At 44.1% G+C, this 15385-nt stretch overlaps 1 protein-coding gene and 1 non-coding gene across 2 annotated transcripts in view; both read right to left on the bottom strand.

Annotated features, from left to right (window-relative positions):
* Nucleotides 1–14927, bottom strand: part of Rs1 (retinoschisin 1) — a 30177-nt gene extending 15250 nt beyond the window's left edge. The window contains exons 1-3 of the mRNA XM_075956993.1: nt 14916–14927; nt 14385–14782; nt 724–919 (exon numbers count right to left, since the gene is read on the bottom strand). Coding sequence (XP_075813108.1) covers nt 724–919; nt 14385–14782; nt 14916–14927 — 606 coding nt within the window. The remainder of the gene's footprint in view (nt 1–723; nt 920–14384; nt 14783–14915) is intronic.
* Trnav-uac (transfer RNA valine (anticodon UAC)) lies at nt 14305–14377 on the bottom strand. Its single transcript has one exon. It is a non-coding gene; the product is annotated as a tRNA-Val (tRNA).
* Nucleotides 14928–15385: the final 458 nt, after the last annotated feature.

Genomic DNA, 15385 nt, shown 5'->3' with positions numbered 1-15385 from the left:
TCCTTTCCTTTCCTTTCCTTTCCTTTCCTTTCCTTTCCTTTCCTTTCCTTTCCTTTCCTTTGTTGTTTGTTTGAGTCAGGGTCTCACTTTGTAGCCCAGGCTGGCCTGAAAGTCACTGTGCAGCCAGGCTAACCTTTAGTGTCTGATTACTGAGTGCTGGAATGACAGGCCTAATTTTAGTCTGAAACGTTTTTAGAAATGCATTTGAAAAGGCACTGGGACGATGCCTCAGTGGGTAAGAGGATTCGTTGTGCAAATATGAGGTCCTGAATTGAAATCTGCAGCACCTAGGTAGGACGCTGGGTGTGGCTGCATGTGCCCGCACTTCCAGTTTAGGGGAATAGAGACCTGTGATTCAGGGAGCTCTTGGCCAGCCCACCTAGCCTAAAAAGAAAGCTTCCAGTTTAGCGAGAGCACTTGTCTCAAAGCAATAGAGGATGACATCCAAAGTCTTCCCCTCACCTTCAAATGCATGTGCTCAGGTGTGCGCACCCTTACACTCATGTGCACACGCCCCACACAACCCACACACAAATAAAATAATATACATTTGAAAAAACGCTCTCAGGCTTCAGGTGTGTGTAGCTCAAAGCAAATCACTTGCTTAGCTTGCACAAGGTCCTAGGTTTCATGTCTGCACGCTCCCCCAGTGCTAGACTCATACAATTAGTTAACTTCAAAAGCAATACTGATGGAAATTCCAGTATTCTTACTGTAACATACCTCTGTCGATGATAATCCCAATGTAGCTGAGCAAAAGAACAGGAGAGGAAAAATGAAATTAAGAAAAGAGAGAAATTCCACAGAATCATCAATCGCACGGAAAAGCAAACTGAAAATAATGCCCTGGAAGGTCAGAAGCTCATTCTGGAAGAAGTCCCGGTGAGGGTGCAGCCACCAGGAGAAGCTCCCGCCGGTGCTGGGAAATGAGGTGGGAAGAGGATGACAGTATTTTTGTTCCTTGTAGAATTATGGAAAATACATCAATATGCCAAAGCAGGGCACAATACACCTTTCTTTTTAAAACTACACTTATTTGTTTGTTTGTTTACTTGTTTATGCGTGGGGGTGGGTGAAGTGGGGGAGTAAGGCGACCATTGCACCAGTGTGAAGATCAGACAACTTGCAGAAGTCTGGTTCTCTCCTACCACCACGCGGATTCCCAGGACTGGGTTGAGCTCATCAGCCTTGGCTTTAACAGCCCCAACGTGCTTTATTTCCCACTGTCATTGTCAACACCATTAGCATTCTAATTTAAATCTTCTCAGTCCCCTCCTTTTTCTCCCAGAAAAGCCTTTTTAAAAATTATTTATTTATTTATCTATCTTTTTTTTTTTCGAAACAGAGTTTCTCTGTGTAACAGCCCTGGCTGACCTAGAACTCACTTTGTAGACCAGGCTGGCCTCGAACTCACAGAGATCTGCCTGCCTCTGCTTCCGGGGTGCTGGGATTAAAGGAGTGTACCCCACTGCCTGGTTTATTTTTTTAAGATGATAATATAATTACATTTCCTCCTTCCCTTTTCTCTCTCCAAACCCTTCCATATACCCCTCTGCACTCTCCTTCAAATTCATGGCCTTTTTTTCACTAATGGCTTTTGCATGCATAGATGTGTATATGTGTGTGTGTGTGTGTGTGTGTGTGTGTGTGTGTATACTCATTCATAAATATAAACTGTTTGGCCCATATAATGCTATTTGCATGTATGTTTTCAGGGCCAACTGTTTGACACTGGACTGTTCTTCCCTGGAGCAGATGTCTCACTCATTCCCAGCTTTCCTCGGCTGCCTCCAGTCAGTTTTGTGTGCTTGGTTTGTTTTGTGGGACCCAGAGCCTGGAATATGCTAAGCTTCCAGTCTACCACTGAATTACATTCTCAGCCCCTTCAGTCTCCCTCCGCCTCTTTCTCCCTCTCTTACTTCATTCTGTTTTTTTTGAAAGACAGTCTTATGTATCACGTGTCATGGCTTGCCTCCAATTTTCTCTTTTGCCAAGAATAATATTGAAATCTTGATCTTGCCTCCACCTTCCCTTTGCTAGGATTAAAGTCATGCACTTCTGTAGCACTATAAATAAAAACCCAGAGACAGAAATTGGGGTTCAACCTGAAGATCAAAAAAGCACAACAAGGGGCTGGAGAGATGGCTCAGTGGTTAAGAGCATTGCTTGCTCTTCCAAAGGTCCTGAGTTCAATTCCCAGCAACCACATGGTGGCTTACAACCATCTGTAATAAGGTCTGGTGCCCTCTTCTGGCCTGCAGACATACACACAGACAGAACATTGTATACATAATAAATAAATAAATATTTTAAAAAAAAAGAAAAGCAAAGCAAAACAACCAGCCACTGGCTCTTACCTCTACCTCAGTCCGAAATGGCGATCTTGCCTTCTAGGAACCTCAGAATGAGACTGTGTGTGAGAGCTGTCTCCTCCCGTCTTATATTCCTCTCTAGTGCTGAGATTAAAGGCATGCACCACTACCGCCTGGATACTATGGCAAACCGGTGTGGCTACTTGGATGAAAGGTGTTTGCCACCACTGTCTGGTCTCTAAGGCTGACCAGTATGGCTATTTTACTCTCTGACCTTCAGGCAAGCTTTATTTTTTAAAATACAGATGAAATATCACTACACACTACCAAACCTGGTTTATATGGTACTAGGAATTTAATTCATTCAAACGAGGCAAGCCTTCTACCAACTGAACTACACCCCCAGCCCTTCAGTGTGCATTTTAAAAATACATTTGGTGTTGGGAATCAAATGGTGACTGAGAATCAACATGATCTTGGGAGCCATATGGGAACGGAAGAAATTTTGGTTCTTCTTCAGTGGTATAGACCTATCATTTAACAAACTGGTCTGCATTTGTTACTTTCTCGCTGGTGACAAGGCACCTGCAGGAAGCACCCTAGGCAAAGCTCTCTCTGGGCTAGGAGTTGGAGGGTGCCATCTAGCATGGCAAGCAAGGCACAGTGGTAGTAAGGGCAGCATAGCTGTGGTAGCAGGATCCTGAGGCAACTTGTGACACCACACACCACCAACACTTACACAGCCACATTTCTTGAGCACTAGTTACAGTAGCCACGATATGGAACCAGCCGAAATGGCCTTCAACAGAGAAATGGATAAAGAAAAGGTGGCATGTGTGCACAATAAATAATGAAGTTATATCATTAAAAAGTACATTTGGGAGTTTACTCTCTAAACCGGTGGTTCTCAACCTCCCTGAGGTCAACAACCCTTTAATACAGTTCCTCAGGTTGTGGTGACCACAACCCCAGCCATACAATTATTTTGATTGCTACTTCATAACTGTAATTTAGCTACTATTAGGAATCAGAAGATAAACATCTGTGCTTTCTGATAGTCTTACGCAACCGCTATGAAAGAGTCATTCAACCCCCAAAGGGGTGGGGGTGACCTCCTGGTTGAGAACCTCTTCTCCAAAGCAGGTTACACCCCTATTTCCCTTTTCTTTTACTGACTAAGTCTCCTCCTCTTCTCCTGCTGCCTTGCTTCCCTTTCCACCCCTTCCTTTCCTCCTCCGTGCAGTGTCTGCCTGAACATGCTACTCAGGAACGGATTCCCAGTTCCCTCCCTGCGCCACCCTCATGTTAAACCCGGCATGGCAGCACAGGACTGTAATCTCAGCACTCCAAGAGGAAGAGGCAGGAGGATTGGGAGTCTAAAGCCATCTTCAGCTGCACTGAAAGTCTGAGGCAAGCCTGGGGTACATAAGACCATGTCTAGTTAAAAAAGAAAGTTTAAGACCAGCCTGGACTACCTAGCAAAACCCTGTCTCATAAACAAACAACTGGGGCTGGAATTAAGAACACTGGACACTTTTCAGGAGGACCCAGGTTCAATTCCTAACACTTACATGGGGGTTCATAGCCATCTGGCTTCTGAGGGTACCAGACATACAAGTGGCACCCAGACATACATACAGACAAAACACCCATACACATAAAAAAATAATTAAAACAACAACTGAAAGGTTATTTTGGGTTGACTATTGGTTGAAAGTTCTTCTTGAGGTTTGTCTATAGTACACATAGTCTATAGTCTATTGTCTATTGAACCACAGTAAAATATAAATTTGGGAATCTGGGAATGTTGAAAGTGCAAAATTTAGCAGGCGCAGGTTTAAGTCCTCCAGCGCAGCTGTGGTAGTATTAGCCCTGGCCACCTTCTCTGAGACAGGGGCTCACTGTGTAGCCTTGACTGTCCTGGAACTCACGAGGTAGACCAAGCTGCCCTTGAACTCGGAGATCTGCCTGTCTCTGTGTCTGAAGTGCTGGGATTAAAAGCATGAACCACTATACCTAGCTAGCCCCCAAACTTTTTCTTTTTACCTTCTTCCTTTACTCCCTTCCCCTATTTTCTGTCTGTTCCCCTCATCCTCCTGATCCATTTTCTACCCTCAAATAACTAACTCCCCTTCTGCTTTCATGTCACACGTATGCTGTTATCCCTGCCCCAAGATCTCTCCTTTTTTCTTCTTCTCATCCTTTTCTCATGAAAGACGGCATGCAGTATTTGTCTTTCTGAATCTGACATACTTTGCTTAACATGATTTCCAGTTCCATCCATTTTCTTGTAAATGTCATGGCTTCACATTGAGACAAAGTCTCACTATATTCATGGCTGTCCCAGAACTAGCTCTGTGACCCGGCTGGCCTCGAACTCACAGAGATCCACCTGCCTCTGCCTCCCGAGTGCTAGGATTAAAGGTGTGCACCACCACGCCCTGCTTGTATATGGTGTCTCTATCACAGGTTGACTTAGAGTCCTTTGGTAAGAGTGGTAGGCTAGGATCACAGTGTAGTTCTAGTTTAAGATTTTTTGGGGGAAACCTCTACACTAATTTCCATAGTGGCTACACCAGTTTACACACTCACTAACAGTGAATAAGTGTTCTTCCTACCTCAACTTACTTAATAAGTGAATTTGCATGCTTGCATGTGTTCCTGTATGTACTGTGTATGTGACCATGGACAGCCTCTGATGTTTCCTTTTTTTTTTAGATACGTTCCCTCAGTGGCCTGGAAATGAACAAATAGGCTAGGTTAGCTGTTCAGTAAGCCCCAGGAAGCCTCCTGCCTCCCCTTCCACACTGTGCCCAGATTTCTTATTTGATTTCTAGGGATTGAACGGAGGTCTTCATACTTGCATATCAGGAACTTTGCCAGCTGAGCTCTGTCATCAGCCCAAATTTGCATGCTTCTATTAATCTGTCATTTGTCATAAGCAGTCTCAGCCTTGAACCTTAGAATGAATAAGTAAAACATATTCCTTTTCTCCTCGTTAGTGCCAAAGCTCCACTTCTTTTCAACAACACAGATCCCTTTATTTCTGTTCTGACTAGAAAACAATACATACCTACTGTAAAATTTTCAAAAGAAACCTGAGTGTAGACAATGGGGCCTAGAAGCCCCTCCTTTAACCTCTTTGCTTTTTAACAATAGACTCTGATGCCCACGAGAAGCTTACAACTTGAGAGAAGACACTTTTCATTTCTTTTTCATCATGAGCGTAAAGGCCACCGGCTCATGAATACACATTTCCTTGTTCTGTGGCCACATTGGCGCGCTCACTGTGAGCCTGGCACTGGAGTGTAGGAAGCTTGATACAGCAGAGCAAGGTCCTAGAAGAGCTAGCAGTGTGCTGTCTGCCAGTGAAATTACTGACCCTGACTCTTACTAAAGACATACGCTTCCTTTACTTCCGTTACCTCCTCAGCATCAAAGTACACACCATGGGTACTGCCCAGTGGTATGTCTTCTTCCAGGTCTTCAAGTCCTCCATTGCTAGTCACCTGATACAGGCAGAACTGACCCTCTGTGGTAGCAGTGTAGGTGTAGGAATGCCATTGTTTGTTTCTCTATGGTGCTCTTTTTTTGATGCAGGATCTCAGTAGCCCAGGCTAGTATCATCACACTTATTATGTAACCAAGGCTGGCCTTGCCGTCTTAATTATTCAACATCGACCTCCTGAGAGAGCTGATATTTAAGACAATGAGGCTCCATGCTGGGTTTGGGAAGGCCATTTTTGTAGGCGGTCACCTGGTACTTATTGGCTGTATTCTAATTGTTTAGATTCCCCCTTTCTCTCCCCTCCCTGCTCAATTCCTATGTTGAAATCTGTTCACCAATGCAATAGCATCAGGAGATGGAGGCTTTTGGGGGGAGGTGATTAAATCACTCTGGGGCTGTGTTTAAACTGTCCGACCTCATCAACGGGATGGGTGTGTTACTATGAGGTCCCAGAAAGCTAGATACCCCTTAGGCTTTGACTTCCAACGCCACACAAACAAGTCATGGTGGCATTCACTCCTGTAATCCTGGCGCTTGAGAGATGGAAGCAGGATGAAGAAACTCAGGGCCATTCCCGCTTCACAGTGAGTTCAAAACCAGCCTGCAACCAGACCACTGAGCTATATATATCCTTAGACCTGGAGAATGAGCAATTAGTGTCTGTCTGACTTTGGGGTTGTTAATCACGAGGCATTTGTTCTTTACCTCCCACCCTCAAATGAAGCTGGGATAGCTAAGAGACAGCTTCCCAGAGGTCCTACTGCTTACAGAAACATCAGTTTGCCAAGACTTTTGTGGTGACATACAAGAGGAGGGATAGAAGCCCAAATCTGTCACTGAAAAACATGTACTAAACTTCAAGTGAGCCAGCCAACAGTTCACAAGAGGTTCTGCAAATCACCTCCAGGGACTTCCACATCCTTCCCTGTTCCTGAAGGGTTAGGGATGAGACCTGACTACTAGGCAGCCGTGGTGTCAAAGCATATTCCTATGCTTCATTAAATTTGGAGCTGATTTCTTGCAGGTTCCCCCACCCACTGGCTCCCCTCCCTAGCAAGCATTTGTCTGCAGGCAGCCTGGGATTTTAAGGTGCCAGATTCCTATGAAAATGAGCAGAGAAAGAAGGAACAGCAGGCATTTTGCAGAAAACGCTGTCACCAAGGGAGCAAGGAACGAAAGTAGCTGTTGCAGTCTCCCCCCCCCCCCAAATGATTTAATCACCCAAACAACTGGGGAATACAAGCATAAGCCTTTCTCTTTTTGTCTACAACGTACACCAGACTCTGACATTGTTTGGGAAGAGAGAAAGGGGGCGGGGAGGCAACCTTTACAAGAAAACTCATCAATGATTTCGATCATGTAGCTGCATCTTTTTCTGCCTACTCAGGTTGTTCTCGTGCCCCCAGCACACGTTTAAAGGTGATGCCTGCCACTTGTTCATCCGAGATTTGTGCAATATGAGCTCGTGTGCCCTTTTTATCCAAAGGAGAAACCCTTGTTACCACAGGGGGAACAAAAAGGATAATAAGAACTAAATCAAGGCATGCTTATTTCTCTGCACACCTCTGGACCTTGCAAGCCCACGAGGAAAGGTGTACATTAGAGACATCGAGGTCATTTTGGTCTTTTTGATTATCATCAAATACAGTATTCACTCCTATAGAAGCACACAAAGCAGCCGAGAAAGGCGTAAAACTATGAATGATTAAAAAAAAGCAACCAGTCCCTTAATCTACTTTAGAAACACGAATAAAGACACCAGAGAAAACCAGAAGGCTGCAATAATGTCCCTCTTGGGAAGAAGAAAGAAGGAAATTGCTTCTGGTGTGAAAGTGTTGCTATTTTAGGCGACAGGCATATTCATGGGTAAATCTGTTATCCTTTCATGCTTCAACACAGATGAACCCCACAGACACACGGCAAGCAAAAGACAAAAGACCACATGTCGTGTAACACCATTTCAGTGGAAAGTCTAGAAGAGGCAAATCTATAGACACAAAAGGAATTTGTGGATGCCAGGGCCTGGGGTTGGGGGATGGGGAGAATGGGGAGTGAGTATTTAATATCTGTAGTGATGAAAAGGTTCTAATATTAGATCTTACGTGCCACAAACCTGTAAGTTATGTTAAAACCATTGAGTTGTAAACCCTTTAAGTTGATGGATTAAACGGCACATAAACCACGTCTCAAAAAAAGTTGCTTCTGGCGGGAGAGATGACTCAGAGGTTCAGAGGCTGCTTTTGCAGGAACTAAAGCTCTCTTCTCAGCACCTGGGTCTGGTGGCTCATAACTGCCTGTAACTCCAGCTCTGGGTGAGCCGATGCCTCTGGCCTCTACAGGCATCTGCGCGCATATGCACATACTGCTCCCCATACACACAGCCAAAATAATTCTGTAAAAAGGTTGCTCTTTACAAAAATCTGCAATGCCTGATGGCTGTTACACCTGTAAAATGAGAACCGAAGAATGGACTAACACACTTTATTCGGATGGATGTTTTAATTATCAGGAATAGCGTAGGATCCACGATGCACAGTGGAAGATAAATGGGACCCCAACGTAGTTCTATGATGTAGGTGGTTGTCTAAGTGTGATCACATGTGTGTTTCCAAATGAACCCTCATCCAGTGCAGAAACAAAGCCCATCCCCTGCTCTAATTTCACATCATGCTGCTGCTGTCACCAAAGAATAGAAACGACAAAGAATAAATGAGCCGAATAACCCCTGTGCTTGGGTTCCCACTGCCCAACAGAATGTGTCTTCCCCATGTGCGTGGGCTTATGTCTCCATCTGGACTATAAACTGATTAAATGCAGCCATGGTGTCCTGTATTTTCCCTGTTTCCCACAATAACCACATTGGCTCTGGGCAGCATACACAAAAGGTCACCAGGTCACACTGTCCATTTTGGACTGACTTGTGTCCTTCTAAAGAAGGGTGACGGGTGCAGGGCCTGGGTTAGGTGGGTAAGAAAATGTATACTTCCCAACACTTCCCACTTGATCCTTCAACTTGGACAGATGGTTTCTATGGTCTTTGTAGATATATCTGGAACTCCTCAGCCATGCACAAGGATTAGTGATCGTAGGACAGGAAAAAGTCCTGTCCTCTTCTGTCAACGGTGTGTCTTTTGTTACTGATCATGGGAGGGTGGGTCTAATCTAAAGATGCATTAGGAGCTAAAGAAATGGCTTAGGTGGTTAAGAGCATTTGCTGTGCAGCCATGAAACCTGCAGTTTGGATTCTTATACCTAAGTAAAAAGCTGGGCTTGCAACACCAGTGCTGTTGGGATAGTTGGAGCTAGGACGATCAGATCATTGGAATACACACACACACACACACACACACACGTAAACATTTAAAGGACTTCTACCCATGGGGCAGTGTGAATGGCCCCCATTGACTCATGGATTTGAATTCTTGGTTCCCAATCGGTGGAACTGTTTGGGAGGGATTAGGAGATGTGGCCTTGTTGGAGCAGGCACGTCACTGGAAAAAGGCTTTGAGGTTTCAAAAGCTCACACCAGGCCCGGTTAGGTATCTCTCAGCTTTGCGATATAATGTATATAATGTATAAATGTAAGCCCCCAATAAACTGCCTCTTATAGGTTACCTTGGTCATGGTACATTAGCCCAGCAATAGAAAAGTAACTAGGGGCCAGGAAGTGGTGGCACATGCCTTTAATCCCAGCACTTGGGAAACAGAGGCAGGTGGATCTTTGTGAGTTCGAGGCCAGCCTGGTCTACAAGAGCTAGTTCCAGGACAGGTTCCAAAGCCACAGAGAAACCCTGTCTCGAGAAACAAAACAAAACCAAAAAGAAAGAAAGAAAGAAAAGAAAAGAAGAGAAAACAAAAGAAAAGAAAAGAAAAGAAAACTTAGACAGGCAGGGAGAGCCGGTGAGCAGTGTTGTCAGATGAGGGGACCTATTCTGCTTCTGACTTCTAATGTTTACCCTGCTGCAGATATTCAGATATGGGTTTGTGTTGCACAGGTGGAGGCCAAAGGACAATTGTGGCTGCCATTTCTCAGGAGCCATCTTTTACTTTTCACACCCTGTTTTTGAAACAGGGACTCTCCAGAGAGGTCTGGAGCTCACCCAGTAGGTCAGGCTGGCAGACCAACAAGGCTCAGGCATCTGCCTCTCCAGCACCGGGATTATAAGCATGTAACACTATGTTTGGCTTGTTTTCAACTTATTTATTTTCATTTTATGTGTACTGGTGTTTTACTTGCATGCATATGCACCGTGCCTGGTGCCCAAGGAGGTTAGAAGAAACTGTCTGAGCCCCCGAAACTGGAGGTAGAGCACACTGAGAACCAAACCTAGGTACTCGTCAACAAGTGTTCTCAACTGCTAAGCCACCTCTCCAGCTCCCATGCCTGATTTTTTTTTCAACAAGGGTTCTGGGGATCAAACCCTTGGTGTGTGAGCTGTAAACACTTTACAGACTAAGCTCTCTCTCCAAGCCCAGACAAAGGGCTCTCGAAAGAACAGAGCAGTGACCAAATGAATCTCAACGGCGACCATCTGAAAGTGAAATGAAGTATGATCTCCGTGAATTTCTGTCTGAGAGCCAGGGGTGTCGGCATCAAAGACTTCACTTACAGCTTCTTGTGTGGGACGAAAGGACGAGGAACAAAAGAGAAGCAACAAAAACTATCAGAAAGCCTGGGAAAATTTGTGGGAGGAGTGGGTCCTATATCTCAAGGATAGAGCCATTGTTCAGCATGCACCGGGCCTTGGGTTCCATCTCCGGGCCTGAGCAAAGAAATGAGTGGATAAACAAATAAATAACTAAACAAATAAAAGGCAGAAATTTCTGACTCTTAATTGCAAAGGGCAAGGATGGAATTCTGACAACCGGTTGCATGAACTCTTCTTAAAAACCTATCTTAGAAATTGGGTGTGGTGGCTCATGCCTGTAATTTTAGCACTCGGGAGGTGGAGGCAGGCTGATTACTATGAAGTCACACTCAGCCTGGACTACATAGTGAGTTGAAGACTAGCCTGGGCTTCAGTATGGTTTCTTGCCTCAAAATAATGACAACACAAAAAATTTAAAAAGAAAACTAAGAAAAAAAGACCATATCTTAGGATTTGCAGTATGACCTTGAGATTTTATTTTTATGAGTCTTTCTAAACACTAAAAATACAACTATATAATGAAAGTCACAAGACAGATAGATCATGAAAATGGGTATTATATATTATATATAATGGTTATATAATTATAGTCAAACCCATATAATTATACATGTTGTGTTATATTGTGTATTATAGTTATAATTATATCTTATAGTTATAAGATATTTATATATATATAATATATATATATTTCTATTTGGAGAAAACAGAAGAGAATGACATAAGTCAGGAATTCTGACCCTTATGTGTATTTATGTTGTCTGATTGACAGATCATTCGCTCTAACACTCATAAACACACAATGTTCACAAGAGTAACTCAACCTCCTTTCTCCCTCCCTCCCTCCCTCCTCCTTTCTTTCTTCCTTGCTTACTTTTTTTTTCTCTTTCCCTGACAAGACCTTCCTATATAGCCTAGACTTCCTTCCTGTTTTGAGACAGGGTCTTAGGTTGCCCAGGTTGGCCTCAAACTTAAATAGCTGAGGTTGGCATTGAACTCATGACCTTCCTGCTTTAGTTTGCCCAGTACTAGGATTGCAGGTATGCACAGCTACCCTAGATAAAGAATAAAATGGGGCTTTTATTTGTTTGCTTTATAGTACTTCTGGGGATTGAACCCAGGGCCTCAGGAAGACTGAGCAGGGCTGTACCACTGAGCTACATCTCCAGCCCTTCAGCCAAATTTTAGTGTTTGAAATTGTGAACTTTGGAAGGAATTCTGACTTGATGAGAGTCGAGAGCATCATTAACGAGTATTATTTCTAAGACTGAGAGAGAATTTAAAATTTATTTGATGGGCATTTTAGAGATTTGGCTTTAATCTATCCTTATTTAAGTATATTATGCCCGCTAGGGCCACATTTAGAAATTGAAAAGTGCCAGAGTATATGAGTGTTTAGGCTTTCTTGGCTCTCTGTGGATTATTTTATTAGACTCCAGTGGTACTTTGCCTTATGCTAATCCATATTTAAACTAGGGTGACCCTTTGTCCTGATTTGCCTAGGACAGTCCTCGTTTACACTTGTCCCAGTGGATCTATTAATAGCTTCATCCTCAGCCCTCAGTAATAGTCGGGTTTAGGATATGAAATTCTACAATTGCTCGAACTTCGCCTCTTAAACTTTCCAAGAACACATGATCTCGCATTAATTGGTGCAATTTACACTAGTTTTATAGAAATTTGGAGGCCTTTCTTTCCGTTGCATTATAAACACCATTTGAACTTTAGAAAGCTCCTCACGGAACCAGCATGTTAGTAGTAAGACAGTGACAAAATTGCCACACAAAAATGACTTTTAAAATTAATAAGCTGTTAACTAATTCACACGGTGCTATCCAATAATTTCTATTATGCAGGTTGTATTTAGATTTTTCATCTATTTTCTTAATTAAATAACATTATTAAATATTAAATAAATGTCAATGGCAGAGTGACACATACCTTCATAGCCAAAGAGAAGTAATAAGAAGAAGCCTTTGATCTTGTGTGGCATTTTCCCCTTGTCCTTGGCCACAGCTCTGCCTACCTGAAGTGGAGAGCTGGCCTACGAGCAGGCGATTAACTTGAGCCACTGGCCTCGCTAAGCATCTTATTCCAGTTCGGTTTTAGGTCTTCCACTCAGCCCACCTCTAGTTAACCCACACAGTTCCCTGCCTCCGCAGGAAGCCTCAGAAAATATTGTTGAACCATAGGTTGGTTTAGCAAAGAAGGGACCGGGGTTTGTCCCTTTTAAGGTAAAGCGAGCAAGGGAAGGAAATGGAAACAAGAATCGGACCTCGGTCCCTAATTCTTTCTCCAGTATCATTTTCTAGGGAGTGACCTGGCCTCTGTTTGTGTCCTAGTCTTCTCTCCCAGAAGAAACTGGCACTAGGCTGCCATCTGCTCACTCAGGAAAACACTATCTTTGGTGGTGGCGGCTCATGTATACATAAGGATGTGCGGTGTTGAGTTACTTATGATAATGACAGCATGGGACAATCAGAATGTCCAAGGTTCGGAAGCTGGCTAAGTGCAAAGATTCCCAAGTTGAGCTGGAGGAAACTCCATAGCATCCACTTGTAACTGAGTGACTTGAAGGCAAATTCGCTGCCTGTAAAATGATGGCAATAATAGCTACTTCCCAGAATTCTGCTGAGGTTGAGATGGGATGAGGTCACAAAGCACATAGTAAGGGAAGATGGAGCTTGGCTTAGGATGGCGAGCCTTGCTTTGACTATGGGAGCAGGAGGCTCACATTCGATTCTGAGCATAACTAAACAAAACAAAGTACTTAGGTCAATGTCTGGTGCACTTAGCCACCATTATTACATGGCCATTAAAAATCGAGTTGATGGGAGGAACAAGGTGAATGGATGTACAGTTTCAGTTTTGCAAGAGAAAATTCTGGAAATGTGTTCACAGCAATCAGTTCCTCACTGCATTTTACTGGATGAGGTTTAAAAAGAGTAAATTTACTGTTAACCAGAAAATCATTTCATATTTTTGAGTTAGAAAAAGATGTAAATTCATATACTGTATAATGGAAACTGGGGGTGGGAGAAGGCAAGAAAAACAATAACCCTAAAGTGTCTCTTCCTCATTTAGTTCTCGCCTACCATCATCTGACCCTTGACCCCCAGGACCCCAGAAACCTTTCTCTCATACTTTTGCCAAAGATAAAAACATCCCTTCACCCCTAGAAAGTTCTTCTCCCTGCAAAAGAACCCTAATAAAAGGAGCAAAAGCGAACTGAAGAAACATTTAGGCACCCATCAACACATGGGTGGGGAGCGAGACTGGTCAGGATGCATTATATATACATGTATGAAACTGGCAAAGACCACATTTAATTAATAAATTTGAAAGCAGGACACTTACTCTAAACTGGATGTGAATTCTTATTTAAAGAGAGGAAAATTCTTTCCACTAACCCTCCGGCTACATGGGAAGGGAGGATGCTTTTGTTCTTGCTCCATATTTTAGAGTTGAATAAGCTATCAAAAAGTTGAGTCCTAAATCTTTAATCATCATCAACTTTTAAAAACTTAGTTGCAGTCCAAGCGTTCTACGCTGATGTATTTTCGTGGGAAGTTTTGGAGGTCAACTTGTTCTGGCTCGGGAGGAAGGGCTACTGCACTCCAGAGCCCCTCGGAGGTGGAGTAAACAACAGCTAAGTCTCCAACCCGCCCTGCCTCCACTCTGGGTTATTTCTGCGACCTTGGTTGAGAGGAAGGAGGTGTCTGTCGTTTCGCTTCTGAGATAGAAAAGTGTCAGGAGAAATACAGGTAGAAGAAAGGAAAAATATTGTTTCAGGCTTTTGGTGTTATGCTGACAATAGCGTTTAGAGGAAAAGCTATGGTTCCACTGGGGCTCGAACCCAGGACCTTCTGCGTGTAAAGCAGACGTGATAACCGCTACACTATGGAACCCTCATACCTCTGTGGCCGATTAGAAGCCTTTTCAGAGGGTGCAGCCAGACGCAGAGCCACCACAGAAACCCTTCCCTCCGCCGTGGCTCCGCCCCTTCTCGGAGGCGCGGAGTTCAAAGCCGGATTTTGACCCTTTGGCTCAGGAGGAGAAGCTAGCAGATAGCCCACCTCGTGGCCCCAGAGTCGCGGCCACCTGAAACCCGGCTCCCTAAAACTTCCTGACCCCAAACATTTCCTCAGCAGTGGCGAGGCCGTCTCAAGGATGGGGTTTCCCATGTTTAGACACCGCTGCCTCTGGTACCTTCCCTCGGCTGTCTTCCTTTCCCACTTAAAAGCGGCTGGACTGACTAGCGCTGCCCGAAGGAAGTCTTGGGAAACGGCGCCGCTCGCGGCAGCCTGTAGATTCTTTAGCAAGGAGGATTAGAACAGGACTGCCCGAGAAGAAGAATCAGACGCTGCAGAGTGTGCTTGGGGTCATGTTTATGATGGCATCTGACTTGCCAGGATTGAAAAGGAACCAAGGCTGCAGCCCTCTTACCTCTCCCCGCATGTTCCCCTTTCTGAAGTCACCAAGGGGATAAGATTCTCAGGGCTTTTCCTTCAGTCCCATTTGTTTAGGGCTAGAAGTAGTGGTTGTGGTATGCAGGCCAACTCTTGGTGGTTGTCACAGAACAGCACCAGCCACATAACTTGAGAGGTTTGGTGCAAAATGAAAAGGATCGTCTAGTGTTTGTGAGCTTATGAATGAGTTAAATGGTGGCCACAGTGCCTTATATCCAGCGCGCTGACCCCGCTTCAAGGAATGTAAGATTTTGGGACTCTCCATCACCAAGGCTCTCTGGTTGCTTGCTTGCTTTGCATTGTGTCCTTTTGCCTTCTCTAGGGCTTCTGAATAGGGCTTTTGTCATTATCCTAGAATTGCTGAGCACCCTCAAGCTTTAAAACCTACTAAAAACCATTTGGGAGTGTCTTTAGCCATCATGGTGGCCACGACCTGGGCGTGGCAGT

This window comes from Microtus pennsylvanicus, chromosome X (assembly GCF_037038515.1).
Source record: "Microtus pennsylvanicus isolate mMicPen1 chromosome X, mMicPen1.hap1, whole genome shotgun sequence".
NCBI lineage: Eukaryota > Metazoa > Chordata > Mammalia > Rodentia > Cricetidae > Microtus > Microtus pennsylvanicus.
The sequence above is the reverse complement of the archived record's forward strand: the minus strand, read 5'-3'. Positions and strand labels throughout refer to the sequence as shown.